General features: G+C 34.1%; 1 protein-coding gene across 4 annotated transcripts in view; it reads right to left on the reverse strand.

Moving 5' to 3' along the window:
* Nucleotides 1-23,592, reverse strand: part of LOC136029944 (homeobox protein OTX2-like) — a 44,088-nt gene that overhangs the window by 11,181 nt on the left and 9,315 nt on the right. For 3 of the 4 annotated variants that reach the window (XM_065708487.1, XM_065708488.1, XM_065708486.1), the window contains exons 2-4: nucleotides 16,698-16,910; nucleotides 13,220-13,377; nucleotides 6,086-6,631 (exon numbers count right to left, since the gene is read on the reverse strand). In XM_065708487.1, the coding sequence (XP_065564559.1) occupies nucleotides 6,086-6,631; nucleotides 13,220-13,377; nucleotides 16,698-16,869 (876 nt within the window). In that variant the 5' untranslated portion in view covers nucleotides 16,870-16,910. Of the gene's footprint in view, nucleotides 1-6,085; nucleotides 6,632-13,219; nucleotides 13,378-16,697; nucleotides 16,911-19,133; nucleotides 19,156-23,592 lie in introns of those variants that run through there. The other variant, XM_065708489.1, reaches the window with a different exon arrangement.

The raw sequence follows: 23,592 nt of genomic DNA on the forward strand, positions 1-23,592 counted from the left end.
GGATCATATTATTAGTTATTGAACAGAATAGTTACATAAGAACTATTAGGACTGCTTATGAAATGAAGAAGGTTCCAAAATAGCATACTTTTTCACACTTTCATGATCCTATAGAATCCTAATAATTACACCTGAACGAAAAAATTGGCAAAAATTTTGGCAACAATCTTGTGTGTTGCCTCCTCTAAACTAACCATTATAATAAAAAAAAAGAGCAGTCCCATTCAATACTCCATTCAACGGGATGGGGTTTTCGTTTATGGTGGCTGCTATAATTACAATTGCATCCTAGTCTCCCAAACGGGGCCAGCTATAGCCCTAGGCTAGGTTCAAAATGCTAATGGTTCTATTGGTTTGTATGTTTTTTTTTTCTTTTTACTTATTTCTCATCAACAGCAGATTCATAATACCAACTTGAACAAAAAATCAACGAGCACCAAAAACAAGAAGAACAATAGGGAATTTCCCAAGACAGTGGGAAACAAATTAGAATGAATATTTCGGCCCTATGTCCAAGGCCGTCCTCGGCAATACAAAAATATATAAGAAAAAACAACTTACAAGAGGATAAAATTAATAAAACTAAAATGAACATTTTTTCAAAACAATCCCAGAATCCTTACCTCAGCGAAGTTAAACCAGGTTGAAATACAGCGCCAAAATATTAATTCTAATTTATTTCCCATGGTCTTGAAAAATTCCCTATTGTTCTAGTTGTTTTAGGTGTTTGTGATGGAAAGGCAGTGTGGTCTTCATCGCTATTTAAAATCAACGTGGTCAAGTATATAGCTAAGGCTATCTCTAGATCCATAAGGATTAAGGGGGGGTCATGGGAGACGCATTTGCCACAGTAGAGTCCATGTAAGGGTTTTAGGTTCGAAGAGGTTTGGAAAAGAGTGATACCGAAATTATTGTTTTCAAAAATCAATGATCAAAACGATACAATTTTTTGAAGGCGGCAAATTTTTCAAATAATGATATACCACGAAATTCATGCATCATGTTCTCACATATTGAAAAAAAAAACAATAGTTAATTCACTTTAATAGAAGGATTTAATTTAAAAAATTATCCGTTCCCTTTTAATCTCAATTATATAGATTTTACAGGCATTTGATTCACCTGATAAAACAACTTTAGTACAGATCTTACCCTTGTATGGTATACCAGATAAGTACATCACAGTGATTATTCCTATGTGCGTGAATAGGGGCGGATGTGAGGTGAGGTGTTAGGGGCGCTTGCCCTTCCCCATCCAGAAGGTAGAAAATTCCACTAATTAAAGGGTTGGAGGGGTGAAAATAATATTTAAAGAGCCAATGGCGTATATATATATATATATATATATATATATATAAAATAATTTATCCTCTCCATTAAAAAAATAGTCCCTTCCCTAGTTTACATTAATTGACGCCACTAAGCTTTGTGGGACGACGGGGGGCATTATACCTTTTTTTCTCCTTCAATTTAGTCAGTGTTGCCAGTCAACTTTTTCAATTTAATACAACATTTGATGATGAGAGGATAGGATAGGTTGGGTTAGCTTAGGTTTTTAACCCATTTCTGATATTTATAACCAAATTTAACTTAAACTAACATAACATAACCTAACTTTTACCATCATAGCTTGTATAAGACTGAAAACCTCACTCGCAAAGCTAATTGAATACCATCAGAGAAATAAGAATTTCGGACATTCACTGGTGAATGTCGACATTAACCAGGTTTCGGACATTCACCGTAACATCTTATATTATGGACGGGTTAAGAAGCACCCAGAAGTTTCTAAGAAGGCATGGCTTCGAGACGGGGGGGGGAGACCCGCTTTCTGCGTACGTTATTCATGTGCTAGCCTTAAATTTGGATTGCCTCCTTCCCAGAAAAAAAATATTCTTATAAGCATGCTTGGCTAGAATATAAAAAAATATATTTTTATAAGATCATGCTATTAGACTGTCAAAATTTAGCAAAAATTATACTATGATATTGCAGGAAAATATCCTTTTTTCATCTTTTGTATATTAAACATTGCTTTTTTTACAATGTGCTTGTATTCGATTGCATAGTCCCATAGACGAATTGAATGAAGCCGAAGAATATATTTTGCTATTTTTCCAAAGAAGTTTTTACCTATAGCTTCTATTTTGGACCCCAGTCGAGACCCCGGTCTATAAACTATTGTAATTCAGATTTAAAGGATAGGAAGTATAGTGACAGCCGACAAATTTAGCAAGAAATCAGTCAATTGATGATAGACAACCTGAAAACAGAGTCCCGTTCAAAACAGTAGCAGCAAATATTCACCACTATTAATCCCCCAATAGAACCAATCAGCCGTTAATCGGAGTAGCGAATTTGTCGGTCGTGGACTATTATTTTGTTGATTTGAAAAGATGGGTTAAGTAAGGTGGAAAACGGGACGCCAAGCTAGGTCGTCTGACCTTCAAGCGGAAAATTTGAAAATGATCTTTGAACAAAAGGGTGGACCAGATCTCATCAGTTTAATCCGCTTTAACTTGAAAGTCGTTTGCAGGCAAGACATGGTCTTTCACTTGACAATATCAAGAAATTTAGAAAACAAAAACACAAATAAAGGGATTTTTGTTAATCTAAAGTATTATCAATAGCCTTGAACCTGAGCTTTTGTAATTCAAATTTATAATCTGCAGAATAATTTTAAAGAAAAAGTTGCAAGAGATCAAGAAGTTTGATATGTGGAAGAAGAAAACCAGTTTTTCAAGTTTATTTTTAGGCTATAAAAAGTTAAAAAAATGTGATGGAATCGATTATTTGAAGTGTTGTTTATTGCACGTTCTCCCCAATTTATTGATTTTATTTTTAATCAGGGGTAATGGTAATGTGTGCAATATGTCTGGATGCAAGATATGGGCATTGACAAAATAACGTTATAAACGAATACAAATTTTCAACGATATTGCCTCCGGCACATTCTGGGTACTGGGTACATTCTGGGACTGATAGGATTATGAAAACCTTCCTGCGTGAAAAAAAAACAATCTTTGATAGTTTAGAGAATTCGAAGTAGTAGATTGTGATATTCGGGCCATATGTGCCGCAAAGGCGATATAATGCTCCCTCATGATGGTGTTTGGTTACCCTCGGCATTAGTAGATGTAGACTGGAAAAAACGTCGCTTGGCAGATGCCTAGAGAGGGAGGCTACACGAGTGGGCACAACTTTGCTTCGCACGTGGCCGAATGTTCTTCAGAGGTTGTCGTGGAGAGGCAAAATTGTGCGATATACATAGGAAAATGAAATTCTAAAGAAGTCTAGATATTTTAGTATTTAAAATCTTTACCACCCCTTGAAATGAAGAATTCATTTATTTAAGTACAGATTCCACATAACATGCCGGTACTTGTCTATTATATAAAACACAGTCGAGATATGAAGTATGGTGACAATAAAATTTGCTGAAAATAGAATACTTTATTAGCACAATTGTGAAGGTCAATTGTGAATTATCAAATTGGGAGCTTCGGTATCGACTGACTGTCTCAAAGACTAAAGAAAAGTTCATTATTAACGCCATTCATGACCTAGTTCATTTTAGTTCATTATCAACGCGTTTCCTGAAGACACCGGTTAATTTGCTTTGACTAGTGATAGAATATAGTGTCTCAACATGGATGTTCAAATTAAGATTTGGGATTTGCCAAGGACCGAAGATCAGGCAATTATATGTTTCCAGGATAAGGGGTTGTTGCCCAAAACAAAACACTGCGTCAATGGACACACCATGACTTTGTACTCTTGTAGTTTTCAAAATTTGGCTATTAAAGTATTCTATTTTCACCATAATTTTTTTTTTCATTAGCATTAACCAAACTTCACTTCTCGAGTGTGTTTTATATAATAGACAAGTACCCATGCCACTACAAAGGGCTGATTCTTAACAAATCATTAATGATAAGTTACTCTCTTAAAGGGCGCTGAATAATTTTACAAGGGTTTAAAAAAAAACTAAATGTAAAAATGTGCGTAAACTCAAAGATTAAAGAAGGACAAGATTACTTAAACTTAAAAATTAAACTTAAAGAATACTTCAACTTAAAAATTAAGGAAGGAGACGCCCCTTCTTTGGATTAGAGAGCCAAGAAAGGTAGAAATTAGGAAGAAAAAATGGTGTAGGCTATTATCGAAAAGTGCGATACTTTTCGATAATAGATAATTTTACAAGGGTTCAAAAAACTAAATGTAAAAATATGAATAAACTTAAAGATTAAGGAAGGACAAGATTAAGTAAACTTAAAATTAAAAGCTTAAAAATTAAGGAAGGAGATTAGAGAGCCGAGAAAGGTAGAAATTAGGAAGAAAAAATGGTATAGGCTATTATCGAAAAGTGCAATACTTTTCGATAATAGATAATTTTACAAGGGTTTAAAAAACTAAATGTAAAAATATGAATAAACTTAAAGATTAAGGAAGGACAAGATTAAGTAAACTTAAAATTAAAAACTTAAAAATTAAGGAAGGAGATTAGAGAGCCGAGAAAGGTAGAAATTAGGAAGAAAAAATGGTATAGGCTATTATCGGAAAGTGCGATACTTTTCAATAATAGATAATTTTACAAGGGTTCAAAAACCAAATGTAAAAATATGAATAAACTTAAAGATTAAGGAAGGGCAAGATTACGTAAACTTAAAAATTAAAAGCTTAAAAATAAGGAAGGAGATTAGAGAGCCAAGAAAGGTAGAAATTAGGAAAAAAAAAATGGTATAGGCTATTATCGAAAAGTGCGATACTTTTCGATAATAGATAATTTTACCAGGGTTCAAAAAACCAAATTTAAATATATGCGTAAACTTAAAGATGAAGGAAGGACAAGATTACTTAAACCTAAAAATTAAAAACTTAAAGATTACTTAAACATAAAATTAAAAACTTAAAGATAACTTAAAAATTAAGGAAGGAGACGCCCCTTCTTTGGATTAGAGAGCAAAGAAAGTTAGAAATTAGGAAGAAGAAGTGGTATGTTATCGAGAAGTCCGATACATTAAAGGAAAACAACTGGCGTTAAAAGAGGATTTCAAGATTACCCTGAGGCTATAGATCAAATGGTACGGAATGCATTGCATCAGGGGCGTCAATTGTAATGGGGTAGGAGGTGGGAAGCAATTCCTCCTATATCTCCCCTCCCCCTAAAACGTGAAAATACTTTTTCTGTGATATTATTGGAGAAACAAAAAAATTACCCCACCCCTATGCTTTCAGACTCCCCTCCAAAATTACATTCTCGAGAATTTGCACCACTGGATTATATGCAGTATATATTTTTACATTTTCTTCATAATTTCTTGATTTGAATTTCAATTACGATTCTAATATGGTAACTTTTGCTATATCAATCAGAAAGCAATTTCTGGGGGGGGGACGTTTATGCACAGTATTTAACATCTAGTTGACGCTTCGAATAAAAACTTATACATAATAGAGCTGTAAAAAGGGATTTTTCAAGATCATTGATAAGTCACGTTTTAAAACCTGTACTTTTAATGGTTTTCTAAGAGATCACACAAACTAATTTTAAGAAAAACAATGAAATCCACAAGCAAACTTGAAAAAAATATATTGTGATTACAGGAAGTTATTCCAAAAAAGTTTGGCCAAAAACCCCTTCCCTAACAGCTAAGAACCTACAACCTCAGTAAAGATAGTAATCGATGCTCGGGAGGGTGCAAATTTGTAATTAAAAAAAAAATACCCTAGTAGAAAAAAACTTCTCTCTCCTTTCTGTCGGTCCTTGTGGCATCAATTCGTGAGAATCTATAGGGGAAATGCATTTTTTAGAATGGAGGGGGGATTATTTTCTTTCCTTTTCAACTGACCTCCCCTCCCCCCGAAACAAAGATATTTTTAGAAACCTTCGGGAATAGAAGATAAGGGGGGGGGGTAAATTCTCTCATCCCTGTCCCACAAATTGACCGCGTTGCCCCTTCCCCGTTGTAAAAATCTACTTGGACAGCCTTGCTGCTACACAAAGAGGAAAAAATAATCAAACTCCTTAATGTTTAATAAACGAAACTTAGTCTTAACGAGTAATAGCTGTATTTTTACTAACCTGATTACAAGCTGCAGGATGAAGTCCATGCCCAGACACTGGCATATTAAACTGAGATGAGGTTATATAGTCCATGCCCATATTCTGATAGTATGACATAGCAGCAGTTGCCCCGTATCCTTGGGGATAGCAGGTAGTTGGATTTATCCCTGTGCTTGAAGCATGAGCAGTACGATTTGCTGAATACGGTGTTCGGCATGCTGAAGCAGGTGTATGGAATTCAGACATATGACTATAAGTACCCCAGAATGGGTAGTGATTATTGGCATCAGAGGACTGACTTAAGTTTGATGGTGTCAGTGAAGAAGGAGGTGTACAGGAAGGGCTTGTTGCTGGACTTTGGTTCGTTGCTGGCTCACGAGGACTTGATTTATCAACTGTTGTGGATGTTGGTTGAGCAGAAGGACTCATCGGCTCAGTTTTGAGCTTCTTTACCCTAGTTTTTGCAACCGAAGTTGCTGAAGTGCTGCTAGGATTACTGTTTGTGATTGTTGTTTGTTGTTGTGCTTGCTGTCGACATTTAGCTCGCCTATTTTTAAACCACACCTGGAAGAAGAAGATGAAATATTAGAAGCAATCTATAACAAGAAATAAGGCAAAAATATTTAAGGCTGGAAATTAGATTCTATCAAAGTTAAACTAGGGTAAAAAAAAATGTTGTTGTTAGTTTCAGCTCCTCTCATACGAGCCTACTTTCAAAGACCAAACTTTAAGAGGTATTATTAATCTCAACTTTAAGCTTAGTTTATTTCTTTGTTTTTCTTTATTTCTTTGCTATATTTGTCGGTAATGACAATAGGCTTAAGTCTGTCAAGTCAAAATATCTTTTTTTTTTTATAGCTTACCTTTTTCTGTGCTATCTTCCAACAGCCCATTATTTTCCAATTTTTCCTCAATTTTCTACCATTAGGAACGCTCTTCGAGTTTCTTCTTAAGAGTTTAGGAGGAAAAACAGATGACCTTTGCGTTTTAAATACATTCCCCATCTTACCAGACACATACATAGTTATTATTTCGATGGGGGCACGTTATTTCGGGCATGGGGGGACAGAGGGGAAAAAACCTAGAATATGTGCCTTCTTCAGAAAATATGAGAGATTAAAGGAACAATCATGAGAATTTCGAGGTTTTAGGGGAGAGGGGGAGCCACAGGATCAAAAACCCCTTGTGTGAATATGCACCTGCTTCTCATACATAATTTGATTAGATTTAGAGGGTCATAGCGCCATACATGATGACAAATTTGGGAGTGCAGAAAACTTAAGTAAAAATTCATGACATCGAACTTTTTAACGATATTTTTGATATTCTCTTACCCTTCTTTCAATAGCCCCAGGAATTTTTTTTTGACTCGTGGGCTCATCACTAAAAGATAAGCAAAATGATGAGCATGGGATCAACGACACTGGTTATCCTATACAGCGGTGTCCGCAGTGTCTACCAAATGTATTGCAGTAAATTAATTGGTTAGATACCAAAACCTTTTATATAAAAAATACGAAAGATGACAAAAAAAAGGGGGGATGGCAAAATCTTGAGAAGTAGATAATCTAGGTCAATAAAATTTTCAGAAATGGACCGACAGACAAAATCTGATTTAACTTAAACTGTACATCAAACAATGTATTTTTATGCTTTAATCAAAAAGTTAAACCAGTGAACTTAAAATTGTTTTACAAAAATGTTGTTTACATTTTCGATCCACCAGGTTTGACATTTGTACTTTCACTCGGTCGAACCATTAGTAACCATTAAACCATTTAGTCATAAAACCATTTAGTCAAGTAATTGGTACTGTCAACTTAATGCAGCATATAAAAAAATGAACATTTATTTATTTCCATTTATTTTAAATAATAAAAAACAAGAAAAACATATGCAACATCACACCTGTCTTATCTATTCTTGAAAAAGAAAATGGATGATTGAAGATTTCCCTCTCATAGTTCCCATTGTTTTGTTAGGGCACCAAGCGAATATTTTCTTATTCCCACTTGCCATTAAAAAGTTCTCTTCTGACAATTTTCTGTTCGCCCGCAAAAAGCCAACATTGAATAGAAAATCAGTGTTGATTGTTTGCTCAGAAAACACTCAATTCCCCTCTTTCAGTACACCCTCCAAGCTAATATTCCGGTCTGAGAAATTGACAACTTTGTAATAATAACACCCCTTTTTTGAAACCCCCTTTTCAAGTATGTCAAGTGCTTGGAAAAGCGATTTAGTAGAAAACTAAGAATAATATCGGTTTTACTTCTATTCAAATTCTTCTGAACCAAAATTATGAAAAAAGTCTTATAGCAAATTCATATTGCCATCCTAAAACATAAGCTACTTGACATAAAAAAAAAGTTAGAATGGTTTATGATGGGTCATCAGAAAAAAAGATCCGCTACCAGAAGCAAGTTGGCATTCTCGTGGACGTGTAACCACTGCCAGTCTATATAAACTATTTAGCAGATTTTTTAGCAGATTTAGCAGACTGTTTAGCAGAATAAATCGATAGCCACATATCCGGAGGGATTAACGTCATTTTTAGGTTAGATTATACAACCCATTTGAATGGGCTGTGGACTTAGTCATGGCTTGGTTTCGAGATGATCGAGCTCGTTTCAAGGGAGACGGGTGGGATCACAAAGAAAGTTTTTTTTGGCTGGCATTCTTTAATAAGAAACCAATTATTGAATATATAGCCCTTTTTCCTGTAAGTTGAGGATATATACTTAATTCCCCATAACATACCCATAGTTATAGGACCCATATAGAGGGGGGGGGTGATAAATAAGGTAACGATTTGTATTGCACCATAATATATTCTAAAATGAAGTTGACTTGTCATTTGGCAGGATAAGGGGTATTATACCCAGGAACCCTTTCTCTCTCAAACACAGTTAACGATACTATTGAAGCAAACATTCTGCTCTACTAGACTAACAACTTACAAAAGAAAATCTTTTCGTATCCATCCAAAAAACTGCACTTCGTAGATAAAAAAAAAATAAAATAAAAAAGTGCACATTATGTAAAATCTAAAACAATACTGGGAAAAGTTACAAATCATTTTATTTTGTGCTCGGGTGCCATTTCTTTACTTTGAACCAAAGGTCCTAAAACTGGTAAAATTTAAAATAGCATAAGGAGTTGAAAGTCATTAGATTTTCTGGTGCGGTGCGATTTCTTTACCTCGAAGCCAAGGTCTTAAAACTGGTAAAATTCAAAATAAAGTCAGGGAGGATGACAAAATCATTTCATTCTGTGGTGGGGTATGATTTTTTTACATGGAATCAAAGATCCTAAAACAGTATTTACGTCTAAAGGAGTTTCCAGAAATGACTGCTTATACGAATTGCAGCCGAATTTGAGCTTTAGATCCATAGAAGGCCAATGGTCTAAACATTTGAATTACATAACTTGAGTTTCACAATAACATTTGCTGTTAGGCGCTAACAGCCAGACATCGAGTCCCAACGGTGGAACCCTTTTCAGCAGAAACTCTTCTCTGCGACCACATACTAGGTTTCAAATTCCAGATTAAGTTCAAAAATTCCCTGTAGATAAACAGTCGTTTTCCAGACAATTTTTTTAATGGTGTAAATGTAAGTAAGTAGTTCAGCTAGGTCATGAAATTATCAGCAATTTTTCGATTTGATAATTGAGCTGATTCGTGGAAGTTCATCTGGTTTCACTAATTTTGCTAGTGTTAATGTTAATTTAGTTAATTTAATTTAGTTAATTTTGTGTTAGTTAATTTTGTGTTTGTTAATTTGGTGTTAGTGTTAATTTTGTTAGTGTTTTGGATATGAAAAAAGTTTCCGGAAAGTAGTTATTTACCCAATTCTGGAAAAAAAAAATAAAATATTTTCTTCCCCAATTGTATCATACCAGGTCGCCACATGCTTCTTCTAAAGGGTAGCGGGACAGGTCGTGTTGCTGCTACTTGCCATTCAGATTTAGGAAGTACAGTAATTTTCTTGGTAAATTTGGTTTTATGTCAATCATCATGCTACTATTTGCAACCCTTCTGGTTTAAAGTGTCCAAAGTTGTCATCTCCTGATTTAAAGATGGGTAGGGGTTGAATGGCAGGACACTTCGTTATGATAAACAAGCTAATTAGGGGATTAGCCAAAGGAAACAAAAGATACAATCTTCAACTGTTATAAGAGTTGCTATTGCAGATTGAATTTCAGTTGATCCGATTTGAGTCCAACTTCCGACGGATCGCAATGTGACACTATAAAACTTCTTCTCCATTTTTAATGCAGGAAAAATTGCCTCAGTGAGAGAAACGTGTTTGCACTCTTTTGCAAACTATTTCAAACTTAAACGTAAAGTTGGGTTTGAAATTTTCTATCAAAACTTTCTTATAATTTAGAAAAACGTAATTGCTGCAAAGGCACAGTTCTTTTTCCATTTAAAGTGATCAAAGCTGTAATATAATATATTAAAATTAAAAAAATTCACAAATTAAAAATTAAATTTTAAAGTTAAAAAATTTATTTCACGTTTGCAGCTACTTAAAAAATAGCTTTCAAAAAATACATTCCTTTGCGGATTTACCCAAAAGTAGACAAAAGCTACATATTGCATAAATACATAGTAGAGAGTATGAATAATAGGATAATTATCAGGGTTCGTATCGGTATTGACCCCCCCCCGTCACCCTTGGAAGACAAGAACATGTATGAAGCACAAGTTCTTAGCTTGCTCTGTTTATTCTCCATCAACGTAACAGACTTTTCCCAAAAATATACAGAAAATTTCCGTTTAGGAAAGGGTTCAGCACATTTTGAATAACAGCCCAACTTTGACAGGCACTAAATTAAGCCAAGACAATCTGTGAACACATTGAAATTGTATTATTTGGTATCATAATATTAAATTAAGATTTGCAGCCAACATGACGTAAATTGGTATCTTTTATCGAATAGCTCGCTCCGTTTTATTGTATCTTGTCTAATTCTCATGAAGTTTGGAAGTCAATGTTTTGATCCAAAATATGTCATGGCTAGGGCGTATCCTGGTGAGGGGGTTACCGGATTTGAGTCCCCTCCCTTCGAAAACTTTCCCTGCCTCTTAAAAAAGTAACACAAATATATATAAACAAATTTTGATGCGCACTGTACAGTTTTTTGAGCACTTATTAATTATTCGGAACACAAAGGGAAGTACGGCTAATTCTAATGAAATATACCAAAATATAAGATAAATATAAAATACTTCAGAAACGTATGTATGGAAACTAAGATAAAGAATTTTGGAAAGCAGGTCGCGTAGAACGCGTTATATTAAATGCCCAACCAAAATACCAACCCCATATATCCAGTCTTTAATCACAATGCCTACCCCATAGTTTTTCCACCGAAGCTAAGCTAATTGTCTCCGAATACAGATAGATAAACCTGTTTTTGTCAGATTTTGCAGATCAAAATTATTGAGTACGTTCAATATAATTACCAAGTAACTCTTTTTGTTACTTGATCTGCTACTTGATCTTCCCCTACAAAATTACTCCCCTCAAGAAAATCCTGGATACAATCTTGGTCAAAGCCCTTTTTAAAAATGAACCCTTAGATATTGAACTTATTTTCAAAGTTTCCTCTACCAATATCAAGAGTTGATGAATACAGATTTTTTTAGCCTTTTTGAGGAATACACAATTATAGACGCATTTTTTAGCCTTTTTGAGGAATACACTATTATAGACACATTTTTTAACCTTATTGAGGAATAGACAATTATAGACGCATTTTTTAGCCTTTTTGAGGAATACATAATTGTAGACACATTTACTAGCATTTCTGATCTCCTATGAATTTCACTATTTGAACATAGCACCTGTTGTATTAATACCGATTTTTAGCCTTTTTGAGGAATACATAATTGTAGACATATTTACTAGCATTTCTGATCTCCTATGAATTTCACTATTTGAACATAGCACCTGTTGTATTAATACCGATTTTTAGCCTTTTTGAGGAATATAACACCCGTTGTATTAATGGCCGATTCAGTTGTATTAATACAACTGAATCGGCCAATCACCAACAATTTGGATGTGTTCCAACTAATTAGCTGGCAAGGAATCCTTTCTATATGAGGGCACTGGTTTGGACCCTGCAATGCATGGTAATTCAAAAGAATTTATGTGACATTTTCATAAGAGTCCGACTTACACTTTGCCTCATCAAACTAAGTTCAATCTATTGGTTCAATTCCTTTAACCCTTTTTTCTATTCTATTTTTTTCTCCATATCTCTAGAAATCAATTTTTTTTTCCTTTTTTGTTAATTTAGTTATATTCTCTTTCTTCACTCACAAAAATAGTTAGGTGATGCACTTATTGTATAATTTTATTGTATCTCAAATTTATAATGAAAAACGTACTTGTACAAATAATTTTTGCTCAATAATAGTTTTTTTTCAATACAAATTTCAGTTTCACCAAACCCCCGTAAAATCTCCATCGTATATTATAACAGCTTTTGGACATCACAGCCCTACTGTCTAAAATTTATTTTGCGAGGGTTTATGACGCACATTTTAAATTGTTTCTATACAAAGTAGCAAATAAAATAAAAAAAATAAAAAAAACAATAAAAAAACCAATAAAAACCAATAAGAACCAATAAAAAAAACAAATATTTAAAAGATTACGCAAGAAGTGTCCATAAGTTTTTGAAAATTTAAGTTTCGGTGGGTGGCTCTGTCCTGAGGTCCCCCGCCATGTATCTCCGCAAAATAGGACGGGGTTTAAATCCTTTCATACAGCGTGAATGTATTCTCTTATAGCTGGTTCACTCTCTTACAATTTTGACACGATAATTGTAATAAATGAAAATTAATAACAAATAAATACATATAAAACTGTGAAATTTAACACAGATCTAATATTCTTTTGAAACTTATAAAATATATTTAAGCTATTGAACTTTTTTTTATTCAACTTAAAAAAATACAAAAAAAATATTATGGCCCAACATTTAATTAGTTAGATTCCGCAGAGTAGAACTCAGTGAATTTTCAATGACAACTATGCAAAAGCTGCTAAATATAAATTTTCGAGTCAGTCCCACAAGTCTAACAGGCGGGACGGGAGGTGGTCCTTTTGCCATGAATTTATAATCTTCATAGCTTACCTGTACTCTAGATTCGGGCAAATTAATTTTTAGGGCAACTTCCTCTCTCATGAAGATATCGGGGTATCTAGTTTTGCCAAACAAAGCTTCTAAGACATCTAGCTGTCCCCGGGTGAAGGTAGTTCTTTCTCTTCTCTGTTTTCTTGAATTATTTGGGCCTGCAAAAAATGGAGTCAAAGGAGGATATTCAAGCTGTGTCAGAGCCATAAGTATCCATCGGAGACTGAGAGAAATCTGGGGAAGGTAAACAGGAAGGGTGTGCGAAAGCACAGGATGGCTGGCCCCCAGCCCCCCATTGCACTTCCTGGCTGAAGGGCCAAGAAACGGAGATCAGCACCGCCGGTACGGACTGTAAAGTCTAATGCCGTATCCTTTACCTTTTTACCTTTACCTTTATCGGAGACTGAAGCTATAAGACCATCTTGTAAAAAGTATCCCGAATTCCGACAAAAAAGGAAATTATTTGAAAATCCCTACATTCGTCCTAATTAACTACTTAAAAAAAATAGGATAAGAAATTGATCTTATGGAATTATTGATTTTTAGGGAAAAAAACAAACACTGAAACTGATAGGGTGTTTTAAGCCATGGGTAGTAATTTGAATTTGGTACTAAAAACGACTACCAATAATGTTTAACACTGACAGTCTAGATTTTCTTTCCAAGGCTAAACTCTTCTTGTCTTCTCGTATATATGGGCCTGGCAAATTTTTATCAGCTATGACTATCAGATGGAAAGCGAAGCCTGCTTCTACACTCAGGTCAGAAATTGACGTTTTTCTTTTAGTAATTAGTCGTAGTTCAGTCCAATTTTTATCAGCTATGACTATCAGATGGAAAGCGAAGCCTGCTTCTACACTCAGGTCAGAAATTGACGTTTTTCTTTTAGTAATTAGTCGTAGTTCAGTCCAATTTTTATCAGCTATGACTATCAGATGGAAAGCGAAGCCTGCTTCTACACTCAGGTCAGAAATTGACGTTTTTCTTTTAGTAATTAGTCGTAGTTCAGTCCAATTTTTATCAGCTATGACTATCAGATGGAAAGCGAAGCCTGCTTCTACACTCAGGTCAGAAATTGACGTTTTTCTTTTAGTAATTAGTCGTAGTTCAGTCCAATTTTTATCAGCTATGACTATCAGATGGAAAGCGAAGCCTGCTTCTACACTCAGGTCAGAAATTGACGTTTTTCTTTTAGTAATTAGTCGTAGTTCAGTCCAATTTTTATCAGCTATGACTATCAGATGGAAAGCGAAGCCTGCTTCTACACTCAGGTCAGAAATTGACGTTTTTCTTTTAGTAATTAGTCGTAGTTCAGTCCAATTTTTATCAGCTATGACTATCAGATGGAAAGCGAAGCCTGCTTCTACACTCAGGTCAGAAATTGACGTTTTTCTTTTAGTAATTAGTCGTAGTTCAGTCCAATTTTTATCAGCTATGACTATCAGATGGAAAGCGAAGCCTGCTTCTACACTCAGGTCAGAAATTGACGTTTTTCTTTTAGTAATTAGTCGTAGTTCAGTCCAATTTTTATCAGCTATGACTATCAGATGGAAAGCGAAGCCTGATTCTACACTCAGGTCAGAAATTGACGTTTTTCTTTTAGTAATTAGTCGTAGTTCAGTCCAATTTTTATCAGCTATGACTATCAGATGGAAAGCGAAGCCTGATTCTACACTCAGGTCAGAAATTGACGTTTTTCTTTTAGCAATTAGTCGTAGTTCAGTCCAATTTTCAGCGCTTATCTAGTGTTTTTATTTTCTAGTAAGGACCCTCGTCAAATCCAAATTACTGTTAATTCTTGATAATAAATTACATTTTTCTGTATGTTTCTCAATTATTAGTTTGAAAGTAAAAGTTTCGTGAACTATTGACACTGTAGAAAATTTTATTACAAAAATTGTATTTTTAATGAGCTTCAGACCAATCACCTCTTCTGCCTGAAATACTGAGATCTTTGACAGCACAACCATAAGGCTTAACAAAAAAAAAAGTTCCTTTAGTATATTCTAATTCTTATCAATAAATTATCTCTCTCCTACAATTTTTCTAATATTTTTGATTGAAATGTTAGGCGGTTTTTCAGAGTTGGATCTCTAACAACCTCAAATTTGTTTCCCCCACCCATGCCTATAAGGTCACGACAATTTACAAAAATTTAATGACGGGAGGGGTCGCGGTTAGAATGCACGCGGCTTAAAATGGCAAGGGCTGCCATATTTGTTGTTTTCTAATTCTTTCAACAAAAATACCAAAAAAGGTATTATTCAATAGAAGTGCCCCCCTAAAATGTACTCTTCTCAGAATCCTAGAAGATCTAAGGGGCAGCGGCCCCCTAGTCTCCTCCCCCAAATGAAGTCACTGTGAGCGCGTGCTGGTTATTTATATTAAATTATCACCCAGCAGTGTAAATTGTACTTTTTGGGCACTTTCAATTAGGGGGAAATACCTTTTTAGTCTTTTCCGTGAAGAATAACACGCCAACGTTAGATTTGAAAAATTCTTCTTTTGTATTTTCATAAGAAAATAGAAATATCCCGTCCTCTGTATTTCGGGAATGGCACCCCGACATAAAAGTACTAATATCAAAGCAACAAAATGCAAGCGACTTCAACCTACAAAACATTAAGCAACAAAATATAATATGAACAACAAATATAATATAAATGTTTATATATTTATATATATATATATATATATATATATATATATATATATATATATATATATATATATATTATAAACGACAAAAAATATAATATAAAATATAATATAAAAAATAGTTTAAACAAATTTAAACTATTGTTTGGATATGCTAGTACGCTTTTACTCCCAGATATTTCATTCAAATAATTCCGGTACATGTAGATACATACATCCAACAGGGATGTATATGGATACATACATACCATAGTACACATCAATGAACTACCAGTGACCCGAACGAATATCATAGTAATCATTGATAATACTTAAACCACGTATCGAAAAACAACTTTCACAACTTGTACAGTAGTTTATGACGATGCAGAGACCCAGAATGCCTTAGTAGCCCCACGATACAAAACAAAAGTTTTCGGACTCCTATTATCTTTCATTCAGTGGCGTTAATTGAGGGTAAGGGTCCTCTGCCCCTTGATTCCCCCCTTGTACCACCTAGGTTTTGAAACACACCTGTTTTGGGTGTGTTCGTTGAACAATTCCTTTTTATGTATCCATTGAAAAAATCATCCCCCTCCAAATTACTGAAAAATATATTTTGCCCCCTACCCATCTCTAAATTTTTGTGAATTGACACGAATTCTTTATTCCTTGTTTACGTCCTTATGTTTTAATGAATTACCCATATTTCTTGTTTATTTTATCCTTTTGAGACTATATGATATTTCTTTAGCATTTAGTCACCCAGATTTAGAGATTTAGTCACCAGATCAATCACTGATTCATTCGGCCCTTGCGCTTAATAAATTCTGGAACTTACCGGTATGATACCCAACTGAGTGTAAAGTATCCATGTGAGGATGATGGGACATACCAAGACCAAGACTATTAACTCCAACATGGCCTGCCGCCATATTCATTCCCATATTCATAGGGTAGCCGTTTGCTTTAGAGGCAAGAAATGCCATTGAAGATGGAAAAACTGAATCCATAGCTTGACCTGTTCTATCAGACGATGACGAGGCTATGATTTCTGTAAAACGAAGAGAAGAGTTAATAGGGATAGTTATAAAAGGATAGGATGGGATAGGGATATGAATGGAGGGGATAGGAATAAAAGGCAAACCTAAAGAGAGTAATCATCCTTGTATACTTATCAATAGGAAGCAAAAATATTGCCAAAAAAGATTTCTGGGTTATAAAGAAAATAAACTTCTGAAAAATGAATTTCTCCGAAAACTAAAAGTGAAAACTGAACTCTGAATACTTCTAATGATTCTTTAGAATAAACTTACAATCCTTTAAAGTTCTAACTATGTAATTCTAGCACACATATAGCCCACACAGAGGACCTACGGAACTACTCCCCTCCCCGACCAAAGTATCTCGTTTCTCCTTATACGTGTGCTGGAAATACATGGCCAAGTAGTATTTGCAATATTATTTAAATGTATGGGGTCTCGACGCAAACATATGAGGGAGAGGGAGAGGGCCCTGGCACCTTAAATTTTCCGAAAATTCTGGGTACTTCTCCTTCAAATTACTTAATCATTGTTTCTTGTTATTGCCTACCTCTGAACATTTTCGGGTAGGCCTAGACTTGCATTACCATATTTGTTAAGAGAAAGATCGCTGTTTATTCTGCATTAAAAGTTTATTTTATCATATTTAGTTGTAATTAAGGCCTTGTGACATGTAAACAATCTTTTAAAGACCATCCTTATATTCGACTATATAAGAAAGCTTAGAACTGCAATAGGGAATACTTAGGAGTTCATATTTCATTTTAAGGTCAGTAATATTTCCATAATTTCGATTATTTTTTATTATTTGATTATTTTTTTTCGAGCTTAATTGATATAATCTTTTATATAGTATTATAGTATTATAGTATTATATAGTATTATAGTTATATAGTATTCCCTACTAAAGGTAGACAACATTTTGTCTATTATAGATAGGAGTTTTTTCAAACGCAAAATAGCTAGAAGATGGCGAAGGTACAACTTTTTTATTTCAATAGATACAGTATACTTCAGTATGTTTTGATATATATGGACACTGGCATAACTGAGGGTAGGTATAATCAATCTCAGGGGGACTATAGAACATTTTATTAAAGGAAAGAGAAGTTAAACCACCACTCACAGTGCCATAGACAGTGCAATTGAAATCTGATTTTTTTTTTTAATGGCTAAACGGAAACTCAAAGAAACGTATAAAATGGAAACTCTACACAACAAATATGTATCTAAAAAAATAAAACCTGGAGAAATCGGTTGCTGAAAAATATACCAAAAATTTTTTTTTCAAAAACTTTAGGAGGGGGCAAATGTTCAATCAACACTGAACCAAACACACCTAGATTTCTAAAATTATGTTTTCCCTCACTTAAATATTTTCATAAAATTCGTGTAGGCTAACTGATGACATGGCTGCAATAGGGCTCCTTCGTTGTACATAAATAGAGAGAATCGGGCCAGACACGACGTTTTTCTATAATTCATTGGCTGAAAGCCAGTTTGAATATACCCATTTTGTGTTATCTTCTCTTTTAACTGATTAAATAAACAAAAAACATTTTTTTAACCGAAAGTAAGGAGCGACATTAAAACTTAAAACGAACAGGAATTACTCCGTATATGAAAGGGGCTGTTCCCTCCTCAACGCCCCGCTCTTTACGCTAAAATTCGACTCTGTCTCCCAACTCTACTTTTTAAAACAGTAAACAACTTTAGCGTAAAGAGAGGGGCGTTGAGGAGGGAGCAGCCCCTTTCATATACGGAGTAGTTTCTGTTCGTTTAAAGTTTTAATGTTATCATACTTGAAACTTCTATAGTAGGGTTCTCTTATACCCTGAATGCGACGGTGCGATTTTAGTTAAGATTCTATTACTTTTTAGGGGTTTCCCCCCTATTTTCCAAAATAAGGCAAATTTTCTCAGGCTCGTAACTTTTGATGGTTAAAACTAAATTTGATGAAACTTATATATTTAAAATAAGCATAAAAATATTATTCTTTTGATGTATCTATTAGTATCAAAGTTCTGTTTTTCAGAATTTCGTTTACTATTGAGCCGGGTCGCTCCTTACCACAGTGCGTTACGACAAACTGTTCGATTCAAGTGGTATTCAAGGTCAAAAGATTTAACCATACGTTGGACTAAAGATGATGACATAAATTGGTTATTTCATCTTGACAAAATTTACCATCCTAATATTTCCAGATTCTGTAAATATTTCTAATTTATAAGAACCTTGTTTGCACGCTGTGATTTATCCATGAGACTGTTTTGCTAGTTGCAGATATCACAACAACAAACGACCAGCTGCTTTTGTCCTCAACAATTCCAGCTATACGATTCGAGGGATAGGGATCTCTTGGGATAAAACGATGATGCTCCCTCATGTACTGTAACCAACCAGAAGTAATCCGGTAATGACGGATTGCGTGAAGAAGATTCACACCCGGATGCAATTCAAACTTTTTAAATTCTACCGCGAGTGGCGGCAGCTCTTGCGACAGCTAATCCCTAATTATCAACAACCTTGTAAGTTTGCTTTTGGGATGAAGGTATCAAACCAATGATCTCTATGAGAGGTATTTTCAGGACAATTAGAGGTACTTATTTCTAAGTTGAATGCATAACCTAAGTAGCCATGATAGGGAAGAAACTGAGTAAAAAGATTAACAGCTATTATTTAAAATAATCTCATTAGAACCGGTTCTTTGTAAAAGTAGGTTTTGCAAAAGGAGGCATAAAATTAAATTTGTTATGTGAATTAACCAGAAATTCAAGGTAAGGTTTGATAGAAGATGATGGAATAAATGTATCCGAAGTTTTTATTTGTTTTTGACACGATTTTTCTAGCCTGAACAATAAAATGTCCTACCTTAATTTAAAACAGAAATGAGCCGAATCATGCCAAACATTAAAAAAAAAAAACAATAGGGAATTATTTTCGCAAGACGGTGAAAATCTAATTTGAATGAATATTTTGGCCCTATAACTAAGGCCATACTAAGCAAAACATAAATATATAGAAGAAATATATTTTCTTCTTCTATATATTTATGTTTTGCTGAGGACGGCCCATGGACATAGGGCCGAAATATTCATTCAAACTAGATTTCCACTGTCTTGTGAAAAGAATTCCCTATTGTTCTTCGTGTTTTTGACGTTTATGATGGAAAGGCAGTGTGGTCATCGTCGCTCTTGTTTTTTTTCCCCGTTGGGTTCCGGCCGCCACCATCGAAACGAAATTAAACTTCGATTAAAACTTAAATTCAGATGTGGTACTCAAAAATCTCCATCTTTAAGCATATGATTCTGATTTCGGACAATAAAATATCCTTTTATTTACTGCTCCAATTAGGCTATTTGTTCGAAGAACTTATTCAGTACTACAGAACTTCAACTTTTAACGCTAAACAAACAAAAATGCGTAATCTGCTCAGAAATTTGAAATCATACAATAGGAAATGAGAGAATTCAAAGAATAATTGGAAGAATTTCGCCCACTGGTGCCGTGCATAATTAAAAAAATAAAAATAATGTATGGATATATATATATATAATATATATATATATATATATAATATATATATATACATATATATATATATATATATATATATATATATATATATATATATATATATATATATATATATATATATATATATACGAATTTGACTTTTATGAAAACATTTGATTTTTATGAAAACATTTCATTTTCATTGGGTGGGATTGAACAAAGCGCATTACAAATTAGTTTATATGCATTTATACTATTTCTTTACACGGCCTTGGGTGTGACACATCTTGAAAAAATAAGAAATTTTAGAACATATTGAGAGCCCAACAGAAGAGAACGAAAGGAATAAAATCAATTGATTTAATTTGAGTAGTTCTATTCGCTGAGGTGTAAGATCGAGCCAAAAAAAGTCACATAACACCTTTTGAATCATTGCAGCTAACAAATACTGTTGTGCTAAAATATATATATATATATATATATATATATATATATATATATATATATATATATATATATACATATATATATATATATATATATATATTCTTACTTAAGTAAAATTCTACAAGGCAGCATTTATCACATATATTAATTTGCGTTAGTTGATAAAAAAAATTCTGCTATCATGAATTTAAACCTCAAAGTGAAGGGAAGCTAGGGCGTAATTTTCAAAACCTCAAGTTGCTGCTGTAGCACGTAATAACAGGCCAGTCTACACTATTTAGTAAATATAACAGGTATTGTGTGTGCCAGATCACAGGGACACTAAATCAGTCTGTTGAATAAAAGAACCTGTTGACAGTAACTGAGATAGGGATCAATTACTGACAACTTCTCTGCATGATATACACTTCCATAATTTAAAACAATCAGCCATGATAAAATCAAGCATATCACTACAAACTGTCAAAAAGATTATTAACACAGCCTATCCGGAAGTAAAGTGATCCATGGCGCCTTAAGATCCGAGCTCTAGAAAAGTTTCACATTCAGTAAGGTTGTCAAAATCTTGTCATCCTATGGATAGAGCCGTCATATTCGATCCTCAACTCAGTGGCATTTTTCAAACTTCCTGGCTTCAAATGAGCCACCAATTGAAGTCCAGAGCGTCAATCAAAAATCAACAATTGACAATTATTTTAAAGGTATCCCGGGGAGACATTGGCGCGAAGAAACTCGTGGGAATTCAGGAAGAAGAAAATGATTTGCTACTTGGTAATGAAATGGACAAAATGTAGATTGTCTCTTCTAGGCATAAAATGCTTCACAATAAAAAGTGACTAGACACTCATCTACAAGACTGTACCCAGGATTTTGTTCGAAGGAGGGGATTAAGTGTATTTGTTCCTACATTTTTAAGACCAATCTTTAAATGGACAAATATTTTTAGATTTTTAGGAGAAATAGTCTTTTTACAGGCGTTTTTACAATAAGTTTACGAGTCAAAGATATATTTGGTGAGGGGGGAGGTGAGAGTTTAAAATCATTAAACTCTGGATATGTCTCTGCTCAACTGTATCCAAACTTAAAAAAATGGCTAAAATAGGTTCTGTTGAAACTTCCTTGTAAAAAAAAGCCTGCTCTTCAAAAAAAAAAGAAATGAAATTTATCTATGTCTAAAAAATTAAATGTGAAATCATCCATAATGGCAGGGAATGATAAAGAGTACAATTTTAAGGTACTTAACTGAAACATGAAGCTAATTTCTCTGCCAATTCTTTTCCCCAGAAATATGTTTTCATGAGAATTGTTTTTTCAATAATTCTCCACAAGTTTTATCCTCTTTAAATTTTGTACAATCCTGGTTTTGTTTATACTGAGGACGTCTTGTTATAAACACAGGCAAACGATTTGTGACACATTTTATGAATTGTGTTTGAAGTACACAAAAGACTACCTTCTGGAGGGAGTGGAGAGCCCCAGTTAAAAACTTCTAAGTAAGGTAGTTGTAATATTGCTTCCTCTATTATTGTCGTAATAATATTGACACGACATTTAAAGATGTAGTGAATTAAGCCTTTCTTTTGACTCAGGTAAACTTAAGACCATTAATGGCCTGATTCGTGAAGGCAACTCCAAACTTCACTGTGACGTTCAGATTAAAAATGCTTGTGTTAATCTTAACACTGATCTAGAGCAATATCCGGAGGGGGGGCAATGTGAAAATGGCGCCAATTAATGACTAACTTGCAAGTTTATTATAAAAACGAGTAAAACAAAAGAATAAAAAGGAAAAAGGGCACCAGAAAACCTGGGGGAGGAGCCCCCTGGATCTGCCCATGACTGATTTAGCTTTTAATGAGGAGTGTTAGAAGCTATTTTGAATTGATGGAAAGACATAAAAACCACGTAGAAAAACATTGCTTTCATTTTTCTGTGTTTTTCCTCTCCTGCAATTAAGAGCACCAATTAGCCGTTGAATCCTTAATTTTTTGCACTCCTCCTACTAGATTCTAAAAAAAAACTTCTTGGTAGTTTCGTTGAAGCAATTGAAAAAAAAACACTTTCCATCCGCCTATGCATCGTCGAAAATACCATTTTTGTATATTCATTAATAAAAAACAACAGCAAATATTTACCCCACCCCCTGCACTGTCGTGAATTGGAGCTCCTGCCCGTAACATTTATGAAGTACAACATAATGTAATTTAACTTATCTCGGCCGATTTCATAAGCCTCAAATTGAGATCCTATCCAGAAAGAGGTTGTATTCAACCTTGCATATTGGTAAAAGGTAAAAAAAAAGCAATTTAATTGAAAGAAGATAAAATTGAATCACTTAGAGCAAAATGTTCTTATTTTATCTTTTTTGCGAAACTTCTGGCTCGGGGTGTGTTAACCTGATGAACATACCTCAATGTTCAGCAACGATCTCATCATTTATAGCCTACTCTGACTATACAAATAAGATTTCGTTTTTAGCACCCATGCAGCCCCGTAGATCCACAGAACATCGGATCAAAATTTTAAGATTGAACATACCGAAATGGTCAAAAAGTTTTAAATTTTTACCTCTAGGGGCGGCGTGATGCGTGCAATCCTAATGGTAGGTCCACAGATCACGAAAATAACTTATTTCAAACTATTGCCTCCGTAGAAACAATTTGCTACAAAGGTTGTTGTGCTGAAACCAGGAGTATACGAAGTTTTCTTTTTCGTTCAACTAGAGGTCCC

The sequence above is a fragment of the Artemia franciscana genome, chromosome 8 (genome assembly GCF_032884065.1).
Source record: "Artemia franciscana chromosome 8, ASM3288406v1, whole genome shotgun sequence".
Classification (NCBI taxonomy): Eukaryota; Metazoa; Arthropoda; class Branchiopoda; order Anostraca; family Artemiidae; genus Artemia; species Artemia franciscana.